This window comes from Bombina bombina, chromosome 3, assembly GCF_027579735.1.
Source record: "Bombina bombina isolate aBomBom1 chromosome 3, aBomBom1.pri, whole genome shotgun sequence".
Taxonomy (NCBI): domain Eukaryota; kingdom Metazoa; phylum Chordata; class Amphibia; order Anura; family Bombinatoridae; genus Bombina; species Bombina bombina.
Window position 1 is genome coordinate 807382885 of NC_069501.1, and position 17333 is coordinate 807400217.

The window sequence follows — 17333 nt, forward strand, 5'->3', positions numbered from 1 at the left end:
AATCTATTCATTGTCCCAAAGAAAGAAAATTCATTCAGACCAGTTCTGGATCTGAAAAGTTTGAATCGTTATGTAAGAGTACCAACTTTCAAAATGGTGACTATAAGGACTATTCTGCCTTTTGTTCAGCAAGGGCATTATATGTCCACAATAGACTTACAGGATGCATATCTTCATATTCCGATTCATCCAGATCATTATCAGTTTCTGAGATTCTCTTTCCTAGACAAGCATTACCAATTTGTCGCTCTTCCTTTTGGCCTAGCGACAGCTCCAAGAATCTTTTCAAAGGTTCTCGGTGCCCTACTCTCTGTAATCAGAGAACGGGGTATTGCGGTGTTTCCTTATTTGGACGATATCTTGGTACTAGCTCAGTCTTTACATTCTGCAGAATCTCACACGAATCAACTAGTGTTGTTTCTTCAAAGACATGGTTGGAGGATCAATTTACCAAAAAGTTCCTGGATTCCTCAGACAAGGGTCACCTTTTTAGGTTTTCAGATAGATTCAGTGTCCATGACTCTGTCTCTAACAGACAAGAGACAATTTAAATTTGTTTCAGCTTGTCGGAACCTTCAGTCTCAATCATTCCCTTCAGTATCTATGTGCATGGAAGTTTTAGGTCTCATGACTGCAGCATTGGGCGCGATCCCCTTTGCTCATTTTCATATGAGACCTCTCCAGATTTGTATGCTGAATCAATGGTGCAGGGATTATACAAGGATATCACAATTGATATCCTTAAATCCCAATGTTCGACTATCTCTGACTTGGTGGTTAGATCACCATCGTATACTTCTTTGGTTCGTCCAACCTGGACTGTGATCATAACACATGCGAGTCTTTCAGGTTGGGTAGCTGTTTGGGGATCTCTGACAGCACAAGGGGTTTGGAAATCTCAAGAGACGAGATTACCAATCAATATTTTGGAACTCCGTGCAATTTTTAGGGCTCTTCAGGTTTGGCCTCTGTTGAAGAAAGAACCGTTCATTTGCTTTCAGACAGAAAATATCACAGCTGTGGCATATGTCAATCATCAGGGTGGGACTCACAGTCCCCTAGCTATGAAAGAAGTATCTTGAATACTTTCCTGGGCTGAATCAAGCTCTTGTCTAATTTCTGCGGTACATATCCCAGGTGTAGACAATTGGGAAGCGGATTATCTCAGCTGTCAGACTTTACATCCGGGGGAGTGGTTGCTCCATCCAGATGTGTTTTCTCAGATTGTTCAAATGTGGGGTTTTCCAGAAATAGATCTGATGGCTTTTCATCTAAACAAGAAACTTCCCAGGTACTTGTCCAGGTCCAGGGATCTTCAGGCGGAAGCAGTGGATGCGTTGATACTTCCTTGGTGTTACCAACCTGCTTATATTTTCCAGCCTCTAGTTTTTCTTCCAAGAGTGATCTCCAAAATCATCATGGAACAGTCATTTGTATTGCTGGTAGCTCCAGCATGGCCTCACAGGTTTTAGTATGCAGATCTTGTTCGGATGTCCAGTTGTGCCAACCTTGGCCTTTTCCATTAAGGCCGGACCTTCTATCTCAAGGTCCGTTTTTCCATCAGGATCTCAAATCATTAAATTTGAAGGTATGGAATTTGATCGCCTAGTGCTTAGTCATAGAGGTTTCTCTGACTCAGTGATTAATACTATGTTACAGGCTCGTAAATCTGTTTCTAGACAGATTTATTATCAACTTTGAAATACTTATATTTCATGGTGTTCTTCTCATAAATTCTCTTGGCATTCTTTCAGAATTCCTAGAATGTTACAGTTTCTTCAGGATGGTTTGGATAAGGGTTTGTCTACAAGTTCCTTGAAGGGACAAATCTCTGTTCTTTCTGTCTTATTTCACAGAAAGATTGCTAAGCTTCCTGATATTCACTGTTTTGTAAGGCTTTGGTTCGTATCAAGCCTGTCATTAAATCAATCTCTCCTCCTTGGAGTCTTAATTTGGTTTTGCAGGCTTTACAGGCTTCTCCATTTGAGCCCAAGTATATAGCAAACAGCAGGCACTGCACAGAGGGATCCATAAAAATAGAAAATACTTTATTGAAAAAAGTTTTAAAACAAGTGAACAGCAACAAACGCTGTAAAACTTCTCCATTTGAGCCTATGCATTCTTTGGACATTAAACTACTTTCTTGGAAAGTGTTGTTCCTTTTGGCCATCTCTTCTGCTAGAAGAGTTTCCGAATTATCTGCTCTTTCTTGTGAATCTCCTTTTCTGATTTTTCATCAGGATAAGGCGGTTTTACCTAAGGTTGTGAATTCTAACAACATTAATAGAGACATTTTGTCCCTTCCTTGTGTCCTAATCCTAAGAATTTTTTTGAGAAATCCTTACATTCTTTGGATGTGGTAAGAACTTTGAAATATGTTGAAACTACTAAAGATTTCAGGAAGACTTCTAGTCTATTTGTTATCTTTTCTGGTTCTAGGAAAGATCAGAAGGCTTCTGCCGTGGTTAAAGCTTTTGATTCATCAAGCTTATTTGGATTTGGGTCAAGCCCTGCCTCAGAGAATGACAGCTCATTCTACTAGATCAGTCTCCACTTCGTGGGCTTTTAAGAATGAAGCTTCAGTTGATCAAATTTGCAAAGCAGCAACTTGGTCTTCTTTGCATACATTTACTAAATGTTACCGTTTTGATGTATTCGCTTCTTCGGAAGCAGTTTTTGGTAGAAAAGTTCTTCAGGCAGCTGTTTCGGTTTGATTCTTCTGCTTATGCTTTAAGTTTTTTCTTTTCATTTCATGAAAATTAACTTATATTTTGGGTTGTGGATTATTTATTTCATCGAAAAATGGCTGTTTTTATTTTTATCCCTCCCTCTCTAGTGACTCTTGTGTGGAGTTCCACATCTTGGGTATTGCCATCCCATACGTCACTAGCTCATGGACTCTTGCCAATTACATGAAAGAAAACATAATTTATGTAAGAACTTACCTGATAAATTAATTTCTTTCATATTGGCAAGAGTCCATAAGGCCCACCCGTTTTTTTATGGTGGTTATTATTTATTTGTATAAAGCACAGTTATTTCCAAATTCCTTTGTTGATGCTTTTTACTCCTTTCTTTATCACCCCACTACTTGGCTATTCGTTAAACTGAATTGTGGGTGTGGTGAGGGGTGTATTTATAGGCATTTTGAGGTTTGGGAAACTTTGCCCCTCCTGGTAGGATTGTATATCTCATACGTCACTAGCTCATGGACTCTTGCCAATATGAAAGAAATGAATTTATCAGGTAATTTCTTACATAAATTATGTTTTTAAACAATTTTTAATGTACTTCTATTATCACATTTTCTTCGTTCTCTAGTTATCCATTGCTGAAGGGATAGCATTGCACTACTGACAGCTGAAAATATCTATTTAGCCAATCACAAGAGACTAATGTGTGCAGGCACCAATTAGCAGTAGCTCACACTAGTGTAGGATATGTGCGTATTCATTTTTTAACAAGGATACTAAGAGAACGAAGAACATTTGAAAATAGAAGTGAATTTAAGTGTCTTAAAATGACATGATCTATCTGAATCATGCAAGTTTAATTTTGACTTTCCTATCCCTTTAACTAACATTATAATATTGCAATGTATTACACTTCCCCCACCTGCCTATTCATAATGCCACCCATCTGGCAACCTTTTTTTAAAATATGTTGTGTGTGTGTGTGTTTCACAAATTTTAGGTGCTAGATTCTTAGCCGTTGTGGCTACCTGTCACCTTATTATTATTTGTCAAGCCTCAATTTTTAAGTTTAAAGAGATATTAAGCAATATGAGATTGTAATATAAAGTGTTCAATTATGTGTAGTCAAAATACGCTGCAAAATACTTTCATTATTTATTTTGTTCCTCTTTCTTGCAATTGAACTCTAGAATTTTTGTTTTTTTAAATTCCACTAAGTTTCTATAAAATAATGGGTGCCACCATGCTTGAACCAGGGTGGATTTGAGTTCAATTATGATTGATAGTCAATTTAAATCATGGTTTTAATTTTTAGAATATGTTTTCAGATTATTTTTCCAGTTATATCAGACCCTTACTGATGTGGTTATATATAATTAGAAATGCATAGATAGATCATTGAAATTAATTAAATCATTTGGAGGTGAACTATCTCCAGTTTAATTGGTTAATCATTTATTTCTCCAACATAGGTGTGTCCGGTCCACGGCGTCATCCTTACTTGTGGGATATTCTCCTCCCCAACAGGAAATGGCAAAGAGCCCAGCAAAGCTGGTCACATGATCCCTCCTAGGCTCCGCCTACCCCAGTCATTCTCTTTGCCGTTGTACAGGCAACATCTCCACGGAGATGGCTTAGAGTTTTTTAGTGTTTAACTGTAGTTTTTCATTATTCAATCAAGAGTTTGTTATTTTCAAATAGTGCTGGTACGTACTATTTACTCAGAAACAGAAAAGAGATGAAGAATTCTGTTTGTATGAGGAAAATGATTTTAGCAACCGTAACTAAAATCCATGGCTGTTCCACACAGGACTGTTGAGAGCATTAACTTCAGTTGGGGGAACAGTTTGCAGTCCTTTGCTGCTTGAGGTATGACACATTCTAACAAGACGATGTAATGCTGGAAGCTGTCATTTTCCCTATGGGATCCGGTAAGCCATGTTTATTACGATTGTAAATAAGGGCTTCACAAGGGCTTATTTAGACTGTAGACATTTTTTGGGCTAAATCGATTGATATTAACACTTATTTAGCCTTGAGGAATCATTTATTCTGGGTATTTTGATATAATTATATCGGCAGGCACTGTTTTAGACACCTTATTCTTTAGGGGCTTTCCCAAAGCATAGGCAGAGTCTCATTTTCGCGCCGGTGTTGCGCACTTGTTTTTGAGAGGCATGGCATGCAGTCGCATGTGAGAGGAGCTCTGATACTGATAAAAGACTTCTGAAGGCATCATTTGGTATCGTATTCCCCTTGGGTTTGGTTGGGTCTCAGCAAAGCAGATACCAGGGACTGTAAAGGGGTTAAAGCTTAAAACGGCTCCGGTTCCGTTATTTTAAGGGTTAAAGCTTCCAAAATTGGTGTGCAATATTTTCAAGGCTTTAAGACACTGTGGTGAAAGTTTGGTGAATTTTGAACAATTCCTTCATGTTTTTTCGCAATTGCAGTAATAAAGTGTGTTCAGTTTAAAATTTAAAGTGACAGTAACGGTTTTATTTCAAAACGTTTTTTGTACTTTCTTATCAAGTTTATGCCTGTTTAACATGTCTGAACTACCAGATAGACTGTGTTCTGAATGTGGGGAAGCCAGAATTCCTATTCATTTAAATAAATGTGATTTATGTGATAATGACAATGATGCCCAAGATGATTCCTCAAGTGAGGGGAGTAAGCATGGTACTGCATCATTCCCTCCTTCGTCTACACGAGTCTTGCCCACTCAGGAGGCCCCTAGTACATCTAGCGCGCCAATACTCCTTACTATGCAACAATTAACGGCTGTAATGGATAATTCTGTCAAAAACATTTTAGCCAAAATGAACCCTTGTCAGCGTAAGCGTGGATGCTCTGTTTTAGTTACTGAAGAGCATGACGACGCTGATATTAATATCTCTGAAGGGCCCCTAACCCAATCTGAGGGAGCCAGGGAGGTTTTGTCTGAGGGAGAAATTACTGATTTAGGGAACATTTCTCAGCAGGCTGAATCTGATGTGATTACTTTTAAATTTAAATTGGAACATCTCCGCATTTTGCTTAAGGAGGTATTATCCACTCTGGATGATTGTGAAAATTTGGTCATCCCAGAGAAACTATGTAAAATGGACAAGTTCCTAGAGGTGCCGGGGCTCCCAGAAGCTTTTCCTATACCCAAGCGGGTGGCGGACATTGTTAATAAAGAATGGGAAAGGCCCGGTATTCCTTTCGTCCCTCCCCCCATATTTAAAAAATTGTTTCCTATGGTCGACCCCAGAAAGGACTTATGGCAGTCAGTCCCCAAGGTCGAGGGAGCGGTTTCTACTTTAAACAAACGCACCACTATTCCCATAGAGGATAGTTGTGCTTTCAAAGATCCTATGGATAAAAAATTAGAAGGTTTGCTTAAAAAGATGTTTGTTCAGCAGGGTTACCTTCTACAACCCATTTCATGCATTGTCCCTGTCACTACAGCCGCATATTTCTGGTTTGATGAACTGATTAAGGTGCTCGATAGTGACTCTCCTCCTTATGAGGAGATTATGGACAGAGTCAATGCTCTCAAATTGGCTAATTCTTTCACTCTAGACGCCTCTTTGCAATTGGCTAAGTTAGCGGCTAAGAATTCTGGGTTTGCTATTGTGGCGCGCAGAGCGCTTTGGTTGAAATCTTGGTCGGCTGATGCGGCTTCCAAGAACAAGCTACTAAACATTCCTTTCAAGGGGAAAACGCTGTTTGGTCCTGACTTGAAAGAGATTATCTCTGATATCACTGGGGGTAAGGGCCATGCCCTTCCTCAGGATCGGCCTTTCAAGGCAAAAAATAGACCTAATTTTCGTCCCTTTCGTAAAAACGGACCAGCCCAAGGTGCTACGTCCTCTAAGCAAGAGGGTAATACTTCTCAGGCCAAGCCAGCTTGGAGACCAATGCAAGGCTGGAACAAGGGAAAGCAGGCAAAGAAACCTGCCACTGCTACCAAGACAGCATGAAATATCGGCCCCCGATCCGGGACCGGATCTGGTGGGGGGCAGACTCTCTCTCTTCGCTCAGGCTTGGGCAAGAGATGTTCTGGATCCTTGGGCGCTAGAAATAGTCTCCCAGGGTTATCTTCTGGAATTCAAGGGACTTCCCCCAAGGGGAAGGTTCCACAGGTCTCAGTTGTCTTCAGACCACATAAAAAGACAGGCGTTCTTACATTGTGTAGAAGACCTGTTAAAAATGGGAGTGATTCATCCTGTTCCATTGAGAGAACAAGGGATGGGGTTCTACTCCAATCTGTTCATAGTTCCCAAAAAAGAGGGAACGTTCAGACCAATCCTAGATCTCAAGATCTTAAACAAATTTCTCAAGGTCCCATCTTTCAAGATGGAAACCATTCGAACTATCCTTCCTTCCATCCAGGAAGGTCAATTCATGACCACGGTGGATTTAAAGGATGCGTATCTACATATTCCTATCCACAAGGAACATCATCGGTTCCTAAGGTTTGCATTCCTGGACAAACATTACCAGTTCGTGGCGCTTCCTTTCGGATTAGCCACTGCTCCAAGGATTTTCACAAAGGTACTAGGGTCCCTTCTAGCTGTGCTAAGACCAAGGGGCATTGCAGTTGTACCTTACCTGGACGACATTCTGATTCAAGCGTCGTCCCTCCCTCGAGCAAGGGCTCACACGGACATCGTCCTGGCCTTTCTCAGATCGCACGGCTGGAAAGTGAACGTGGAAAGGAGTTCTCTATCCCCGTCAACAAGGGTTCCCTTCTTGGGAACAATTATAGACTCCTCAGAAATGAGGATTTTTCTAACAGAGGCCAGAAAGACAAAGCTTCTGGACTCTTGTCGAATACTTCATTCCGTTCCTCTTCCTTCCGTAGCTCAGTGCATGGAAGTGATCGGGTTGATGGTAGCGACAATGGACATAGTTCCTTTTGCGCGCATTCATCTAAGACCATTACAACTGTGCATGCTCAGTCAGTGGAATGGGGACTATACAGACTTGTCTCCAAAGATACAAGTAAATCAGAGGACCAGAGACTCACTCCGTTGGTGGCTGTCCCTGGACAACCTGTCACGAGGGATGACATTCCACAGACCAGAGTGGGTCATTGTCACGACCGACGCCAGTCTGATGGGCTGGGGCGCGGTCTGGGGATCCCTGAAAGCTCAGGGTCTTTGGTCTCGGGAAGAATCTCTTCTACCGATAAATATTCTGGAACTGAGAGCGATATTCAATGCTCTCAAGGCTTGGCCTCAGCTAGCGAGGACCAAGTTCATACGGTTTCAATCAGACAACATGACGACTGTTGCGTACATCAACCATCAGGGGGGAACAAGGAGTTCCCTAGCGATGGAAGAAGTGACCAAGATTATTCTATGGGCGGAGTCTCACTCCTGCCACCTGTCTGCTATCCACATCCCGGGAGTGGAAAATTGGGAAGCGGATTTTCTGAGTCGTCAGACATTGCATCCGGGGGAGTGGGAACTCCATCCGGAAATCTTTGCCCAAGTCACTCAACTTTGGGGCATTCCAGACATGGATCTGATGGCCTCTCGTCAGAACTTCAAAGTTCCTTGCTACGGGTCCAGATCCAGGGATCCCAAGGCGGCTCTAGTGGATGCACTAGTAGCACCTTGGACCTTCAAACTAGCTTATGTGTTCCCGCCGTTTCCTCTCATCCCCAGGCTGGTAGCCAGGATCAATCAGGAGAGGGCGTCGGTGATCTTGATAGCTCCTGCGTGGCCACGCAGGACTTGGTATGCAGATCTGGTGAATATGTCATCGGCTCCACCTTGGAAGCTACCTTTGAGACGAGACCTTCTTGTTCAGGGTCCGTTCGAACATCCGAATCTGGTTTCACTCCAGCTGACTGCTTGGAGATTGAACGCTTGATTTTATCGAAGCGAGGTTTCTCAGATTCTGTTATCGATACTCTTGTTCAGGCCAGAAAGCCTGTAACTAGAAAGATTTACCACAAAATTTGGAAAAAATATATCTGTTGGTGTGAATCTAAAGGATTCCCTTGGGACAAGGTTAAGATTCCTAGGATTCTATCCTTCCTTCAAGAAGGATTGGAAAAAGGATTATCGGCAAGTTCCCTGAAGGGACAGATTTCTGCCTTGTCGGTGTTACTTCACAAAAAACTGGCAGCTGTGCCAGATGTTCAAGCCTTTGTTCAGGCTCTGGTTAGAATCAAGCCTGTTTACAAACCTTTGACTCCTCCTTGGAGTCTCAATCTAGTTCTTTCAGTTCTTCAGGGGGTTCCGTTTGAACCCTTACATTCCGTTGATATTAAGTTATTATCTTGGAAAGTTTTGTTTTTAGTTGCAATTTCTTCTGCTAGAAGAGTTTCAGAATTATCTGCTCTGCAGTGTTCTCCTCCGTATCTGGTGTTCCATGCAGATAAGGTGGTTTTACGTACTAAACCTGGTTTTCTTCCAAAAGTTGTTTCTAACAAAAACATTAACCAGGAGATTATCGTACCTTCTCTGTGTCCGAAACCAGTTTCAAAGAAGGAACGCTTGTTGCACAATTTGGATGTTGTTCGCGCTCTAAAATTCTATTTAGATGCTACAAAGGATTTTAGACAAACATCTTCCCTGTTTGTTGTTTATTCAGGTAAAAGGAGAGGTCAAAAAGCAACTTCTACCTCTCTCTCTTTTTGGATTAAAAGCATCATCAGATTGGCTTACGAGACTGCCGGACGGCAGCCTCCCGAAAGAATCACGGCTCATTCCACTAGGGCTGTGGCTTCCACATGGGCCTTCAAGAACGAGGCTTCTGTTGATCAGATATGTAGGGCAGCGACTTGGTCTTCACTGCACACTTTTACCAAATTTTACAAGTTTGATACTTTTGCTTCTTCTGAGGCTATTTTTGGGAGAAAGGTTTTGCAAGCCGTGGTGCCTTCCATTTAGGTGACCTGATTTGCTCCCTCCCTTCATCCGTGTCCTAAAGCTTTGGTATTGGTTCCCACAAGTAAGGATGACGCCGTGGACCGGACACACCTATGTTGGAGAAAACAGAATTTATGTTTACCTGATAAATTTCTTTCTCCAACGGTGTGTCCGGTCCACGGCCCGCCCTGGTTTTTTAATCAGGTCTGATAATTTATTTTCTTTAACTACAGTCACCACGGTACCATATGGTTTCTCCTATGCTATTATTCCTCCTTAACGTCGGTCGAATGACTGGGGTAGGCGGAGCCTAGGAGGGATCATGTGACCAGCTTTGCTGGGCTCTTTGCCATTTCCTGTTGGGGAGGAGAATATCCCACAAGTAAGGATGACGCCGTGGACCGGACACACCGTTGGAGAAAGAAATTTATCAGGTAAACATAAATTCTGTTATTTAATCAACGATTTACCTGTACTTTATTGGAAGGAGCTAAAATAATTATTACATTCATAATAACAATTCAGAGAGTTTTATTTAACTAAAACAATAACATTATATTTAATATGTAATACTTGCACCTCCCTCCTCACACTTACATCCTTGTGCAGATCTATTCCATTCCAAACAATCTTTTATTTCGTGAGCTTCTTGAAACTTAGTATGGGTTGATTATGTGTACATAGATTTGCAGGGGAGAAATGACAGTAAAGTCAAAATTAACATAGTAACAGTAAAGACTGAAGTCCATCGAGTTCAACCTATACAAATCTAAAATACTTACAAAAAGCTTCAGTTAAGCTTAAATAACCCCACTAAAAGGTGACCAATTTAATACTAGCAATCATATCCATGAATTTTGTTTATATACAGAAATGTATCTAGACTATTTTAAAATGTATCTAGGGTATTGGCATTCACTACCTCCTTTGTTAATGAGTTCCACAATTTTATTGCTCTTACAGTGAAAAAACGTTTCCGTTGCAGGAGATTAAATCTCATTTCCTCCAACCTTAAATTGTGACCTCTTGTCAGAAACAATTTTCTTTAAATAAACAGAGCTTCTGCCATCTCTGAATATGGGCCTTGAATGTATTTATATAAAGTAATCATGTCACCTCTCAAGCGCCTTTTTTCTAAAGAAAACAGACCCAGTTTGGCTAGCCTCTCCTCATAGGTTAATTTCTCCAATCCCCTTATTAGCTTTGTGGCCCTTCTCTGAACTTTTTCTAGTTCTGCAATATCTTTTTTTGCGATCGGTCCCCAGAACTGCACTCCATACATAAGGTGAGGTCTTACCAGGGCTTTATATAGTGACAGAATTATGCTTTCCTCCCTTGAATCAATGACTCTTTTAATACATGCTAGTATCTTATTAGCCTTTGAAGCCACTGCCCTGCATTGTGCACCGATCTTTAGCTCGTTATCTATTATTACTCCCAAATCCTTTTCCTCCTCTGTTTGGCTAAGTCTTGTCCCATTTAAATAATAAATTGCCTGCTAATTTACTTCCAAAATGTAGAACCTTGCATTTTTCCGTATTAAATCTCATTTTCCATTTACTTGCCCATACTTCTAATTTTTGCAGATCCCTTTGTAATGAAAGCTCATCCTGCTCTGACCTAATGACCTTTCATGATTCAGAAAGAACATGCAATTTTCTCTTATAAAATTTGCTTTGTCCTCTTGGTATCCATTATTGAAAAGTATACATAGGTAGGCTCATAAGCAATGCACTACTGTGAGCTAGCTGCTTGTCACTCTCACCCAATGTATTCAGCTAGAGAGAGCATTGCTCTCCTTCAACAAAGGATTCCAAGAAATGAAGCAAATCTGATATTAGAAGTAAATCTAAAATCTGAAACCCAAAAATTATCTTTCATGATTATCTAACTTTTAAGGTCTATTTATCAACTCTGTATTTTAATTTTATAACATTTTGCTGTGAAGAAGGGGCATGTTATTTTTGCAGACAGAAATTCACAGTTTTGAGAATTACAAAACCAATAATGTGATAGTATCTTCAAGATAGAAAAAAAATGTTCAAAATAATATGACAGAAACCTTTGGGAGAGCATGACATTGTGAATGGATTAATGGAGTTAATTTACCAAAAAAAAAACATTACAGCCATGAATATATAATATATATATATATATATATATATATATATATATATATATATATATATATATATATATATATATATATAAACCTATATTCTTTTGGATTATAATGTATCTTAAATATAAACTATCATTTCCTCAAAAAGCATTTTTTTTTAAATTAAAAAAAATCTGTTTTTTGTTTGTTTTTTAATAATTGTTTTGTTTTTTTTAATCCAGCCTGGTTTGAACTTAAGTTTTCCACATATCTCACACTCCTGCTTAGGATATTTAGGGACATTATATAAAACAGGCAATAAAAGAGACTGACCAAACGATGCTGTGTGGAACATAGGGTCATCTAGCAGGATTTTCACACAGCCTTGTTTACACAAACTTTATTTTATTGCCTGATTTATATATGTCCCTAATTGTTCTCTGCAGAAGACAGAGATAAATAAAAAACTGGTTCAAACAATGCTGTGCCCGTTACATTTATAGAAGCCAACATAGAATCTAAACCTTTACACTTATATCTTCAGTATTTAAACTAATATAATTGTAAGAATATGTCTAGCTTGCATTTACTGTTACCCCTTTAAGCTATCCTGCGTTCTTTTGTGTTTTTAATTACCAGATTTCTGTATCTTTGTAAATGTACTCCAAGAAACAAATATAGATATTATGGTAGGATATTGGGGTTATAGTTTGGCTTTAGAGATTTCACAGATTTGTGCAATGGTAGATATGCTCAATCCTAATTGTAAAATAATCAGTCTGCATAAGTAATTTTGCATATGCATTATTTTTTTTAGGATGCGTCAGGATGAAACGCCACAGACATCTCAGCAGCAGTGACAGCTCAGATAATGAAAGTGCGTATCTGCTCTGTATCAATGAAATATGGAATGATGTGTATATTTTTACTTGCAGCGCAATTACATTTGTATGCCATTGAAATCATATTTAAACCATTGAACTTTTATACATTTTATGGAATATCAACGCTATTACATTGCCACGGTCAGAGACTCTGCTGCTGGCAGGTTATATACTTTCAAGTAAGGTGCTTATATTAGGATTTAAAATATGACATAACTTTATTAATTTAAACCCCCCCCCCCCCCTCAACCTCTATAGAAATGCTTTACTCGTGTTTCTTAAAACATAAATTGGGTAAGAAAAAGCAAATAAACTACCAGCATCTCAGCTTTATTGAGAAATCTTCTTTTAGTCACTTCCAATATATTGCACCACAGAGCTGAACTCTTACCATAGTTTAATATAGCTTAAGAAAATTGATTTCTTACAAAAATTTAAATATAAATTTATATTTGCTGTTTTAGGTCCTTCTACCTCCTTTTCCTCATGCTATCCCTACAAGAGCAAATCCATAATGACAGCCGATGAAGCAAAGAAGTCTGCCGAGGTAAATAATAGACCGCACTGCACACCATTATATTTACAGGAGTTATAATATATAATTCTACAGAAGGTGTCGTTTTATTCTATACCAACGACTAAGACCACTTACTGCTTACATTAAATTATATACAAAGACCATATACGTTTCGCTTTAGCATAGATGAAAGGGATAGTAAACCGCAAAATTTATTTTATGATTCAGATAGAACATACAATTTTAAACAACTTTCCAATTTAATTCTATTATCACATTTTCTTCATTCTCTTCTTATCAATTGCTGAAGGGACAGTATTGCACTACTGACAGGAAGCTGAAAATATCTATTAAGCCAATCACAAGAGACAAATGTGTGCAGGCACCAATTAGCAGCAGCTCCCACTAGGGTAGGATATGTGCGTATTCATTTTTTAACAAGGGATACTAAGAGAACAAAGCACATTTGAAAATAGAAGTGAATTTTAAAGTGTCTTAAAACGACATGATCTATCTGAATCATGCAAGTTTAATTTTGACTTTCCTATACCTTTAAGTATTTATGCTAATCATAAATTGTTACCATCATTGAGATTCAGCACTTTTTAACACCTGTTGTCACTTTTACTTTTAGATAGGTCTGTTTAGTAAGGGTCATATGCCTAATCGCTTAGGTTGTTCATAAGTTTTAAAAAGGGCATGGAAAGCCCCAAAGTTTTAAAGAGATGGACTCATTTGTCAGTTTGTGTTGCAGTAACTGTAAAATCTTATGGGGCTTGGAGCTTTACCATTTAGCTACGACTTTTGTAAGTGATCAAAAATGTTTTATTGTTTAATAAGATAGATAATCCATTTATTACCCATTCCCTAATTTTACATCACCAACACTGTTATATTAATATACATTTTACCTCTATGATTTCCTGTATCTAAGCCACTTCAGACTACCTCTTATCTCACAGTTTTTTTACAAGCTTACATTTTATATAATCAGTGCTGGTTCTTAAATAACCATTATCATTCTCCACGGGAGTGAGGACAATGTTATCTATATGACAGACACACACAAACAAGTACTGTCTAGTTGCTGTACAATCAAAATATATGTAGGAAACAGCACCACTCTTACTAAGCCTGCTACAACAAAAATTGTCCAACCTCCAGCGGATAAAATTTAAAAGGACATTCCATTTCCATATACAGGGTCCAACAAGTATACAAGCAACGTTTCGTGCTTAGTACTAGTCTTTGTTCATCCAATATCCAGCGGATAAAATCTAAAAGGACCTTTATTGCGTTTGCATATACAAGGTGCAACAAATATACAAGCATCATTTCGGGCTTAGTACTAGCCCTTATTCATGCAATAAAGGTCCTTTAAAATTTTATCCGCTGGAGGTTGGACAATTTTAGTTTTTGTACAAGAGAAACAGGCAAACTTAGAGGTTATAAAGTATATTAATATAACAATGTTGGATATGCAAAGCTGGAGAATGAGTAGTAAAGATTTTATCTATCTTTCTAAACAATAAAAAAAATCAGGTAGATTGTCCCTTTTAACTACTTACTTTCCACTTTTAAGCCAATAACTAAGCATATATGTTTATATGCTTAGAAACGCCAACATACTAAGTCACTTTACAAATAACATATACAGAAGGTCACTTTAACATCCTTTGAAAAATTTCACCAGAGTATACATCCATTAGGGATATAACGGGCAGTAAAGTTTGAGGATACACAAGTTGGGCAACATGAAAGCCTTTCTTTTTTCAAATAGCTCAAAAATTGCTATACTAAATGTAAATTAAAACGAGCATCAGCTTTGTAGTGATTGACAGTCATTACAAAATAGCAGATTTCAGCTGAAATGGATGTTGCATTTGTGAGTTCTATAAACACTTTGCACTCTTAGTAGTTGTATAGTAAAATCCTAGACGTGCATATTAGAGATGTGCATTCAGCTCCCGGGGAATACAAATTAGTCTGAATTGTTGCTGATTTTGTGAGTATACATGAACAGCCAACTAAATTATTGGACAAAATGGGCGACGAACGAATGATTACTTAATCAAATCAAGTCATTCGTTTGCGCCTTTTGGAACCAAGACAGATGCAAGAAGGGTGTATAGAGCTATATATTGTGTGACTAATCAGCTCCTTTGTGTGCAGTAATATACAGAAGTTCTGACCATTTGTGTGACTATGTTTCCCTGTCTATTCCTAACATAGTATTAATAATAACTGATGTTGGTGAAAGCCAGTCAGGCTTTAAATGTTGTATTTTAGTCGTACAGGCTTGTCAAATCAAGCCTTTACCTATCAGAGGGAGGTGGGGACTAGGGGATACTCAGGCATGTTCAATCACTTTGACAAGAGCCATTGGAGCCTGCAGTTTTGTGACTTCTGTGCCTCTGTGAGCTTTTCATTGACTCAATATCAATCAGTGGGTTGTACTGTTGGCATAGAAAGATAGGTTCTTTTAATTGTTCGAAATTCTTATAATGTAAGATTTGTTAAAATGATGTGTATATTTTTGTTGTTCACATTGGAAATAATAGTAACTAATCTAAATTAATTATACATCCCACATGAACAAAATTCAGCCACACTGAACATTGGTTTCCAGTATTTGGATAGTTTTGACACAGAGTATATTAGAACAGAAGTGCAACTCAAAATATCTGTGAAAATACAGATATTTTAAATGGCACATCTCTTCTGATATATTCAGCATTGCAACTATCTGAATGCAGGAAACCACATGTAACTGCGTTTGTGATTTCAAAAATACGCACGTCTCTTGTATGACTTTTTGGCGTAAGGAAATTAATTCAAGTACTTTTCTTCCTATATATTTCCTTTACCAGACAGCTTTGTTTCAGTTTCTATATATTTATAAGTCGAGTAGCCTGTAAGAACGTGTATAGATATCTGTTTTTATGGCACTTTCTATGTATGTAGAGACTTAAAACTAACAGTGTGCTTTATATCAGCTTTATATTCACAGTTCCTACTCTTATAAACCTAAGATATAACCATTTTAAAATTACTTATCATTGTGGTTTATTTAAATTAATTAATCTAGTCCACTCCTAGTTAAATAAAAAAATAAATAGACCAGTATTTAGGATGTATTGGATGTTGAGTTGTTGGTAGTTTGAAATGAAATATTGCTTTATCAGATCCGTAGAAGGCACTGTCTCATTCTCATGCTCACTTCCTGCAGGATGTAAATCTGTGCCAAGTGTCAGACATGGCTGGGTGTTACTACTGCTAGACCTGGGACAGAAGCCAGGAGCAGCTGTTCTATCTCAATGGGAACCTCAAGGGTTGTCTTGTATGACATATACTAGAAAGAAAACATTTGGAAGTCCCCAATAGTCCTGTGTCCACTGAGGATAATTTGTTTTTCTATTCTTTTTTTCACCCAATGTAACATAGTTAAGTCACACAAAATGTTGATTTTATGCATACCACAACAGGGGTTTGTATCTTCCTAGCTGTCTCCTCTATAAGTACATACATATTTGACAGTGTTAGTGTTGAAATTTGAAATGTTTCTCATTAAACTTTAGTTATGTCAGGATTTTCACCTCAGCTGTTGTTTGTTCAAATATTCTACTTTGAAAAAAAAAATTGATTTATGAAGTACAAAAATCACAAATGAGAAAAAAGTATCCACATCAAAACCAGCAACAAAGCATCAGTAACTAAGTACCGCAACTTATCTTGAACGGATATTTCTTTCATAAGGTGATAAGTCAACGTGCCTTGATGTTTGGGATTGAATTCCCGCCACTAGGAGGAGGCAACAAACCCAAAACAAGAGCTTTTAATCTCTCCCACCTCCCTGTACTACTTTTAGTTTTTGTTATTTGCCTCCCAAGAGTAGGTGAAGATTTGAGGTGTTCCAGATATTAATTATATGAGACCCATTACCCCTCTTAGTCAGTGAATCATGGATACAGCGCTAAAGGAGTGCTGGGTAGTGACACAATACTTTCCTATGGGATTTTAGTCAGAAGCCTTCTACAGGGTATTGCAGGGCCTGTACCTAGCTGCCTCCTGCTGGGTTATTGTGATACTCCTCTCCCAAATCCTCTGCTTTTACCTTCACAGCACTGAATGTGCTCTTTGCCGGGATCAGTTTTCCTCAGCTGGTAAGTTTAGTGGAGTGGATGCCAATTAAGGTAAGTGTAATGCCCTCACATAGCCCACATGCTATTTGTAGATACTCTTGTATAGCATCACTTGGGTACACACAGA

At 38.5% G+C, this 17333-nt stretch overlaps 1 protein-coding gene across 1 annotated transcript in view; it reads left to right on the plus strand.

Moving 5' to 3' along the window:
• Positions 1-17333, plus strand: part of JADE3 (jade family PHD finger 3) — a 192296-nt gene that overhangs the window by 52603 nt on the left and 122360 nt on the right. The window contains exons 2-3 of the mRNA XM_053707741.1: positions 12481-12540; positions 13012-13094. Of these exons, the coding sequence (XP_053563716.1) occupies positions 12492-12540; positions 13012-13094 (132 nt within the window). The 5' untranslated portion in view covers positions 12481-12491. The remainder of the gene's footprint in view (positions 1-12480; positions 12541-13011; positions 13095-17333) is intronic.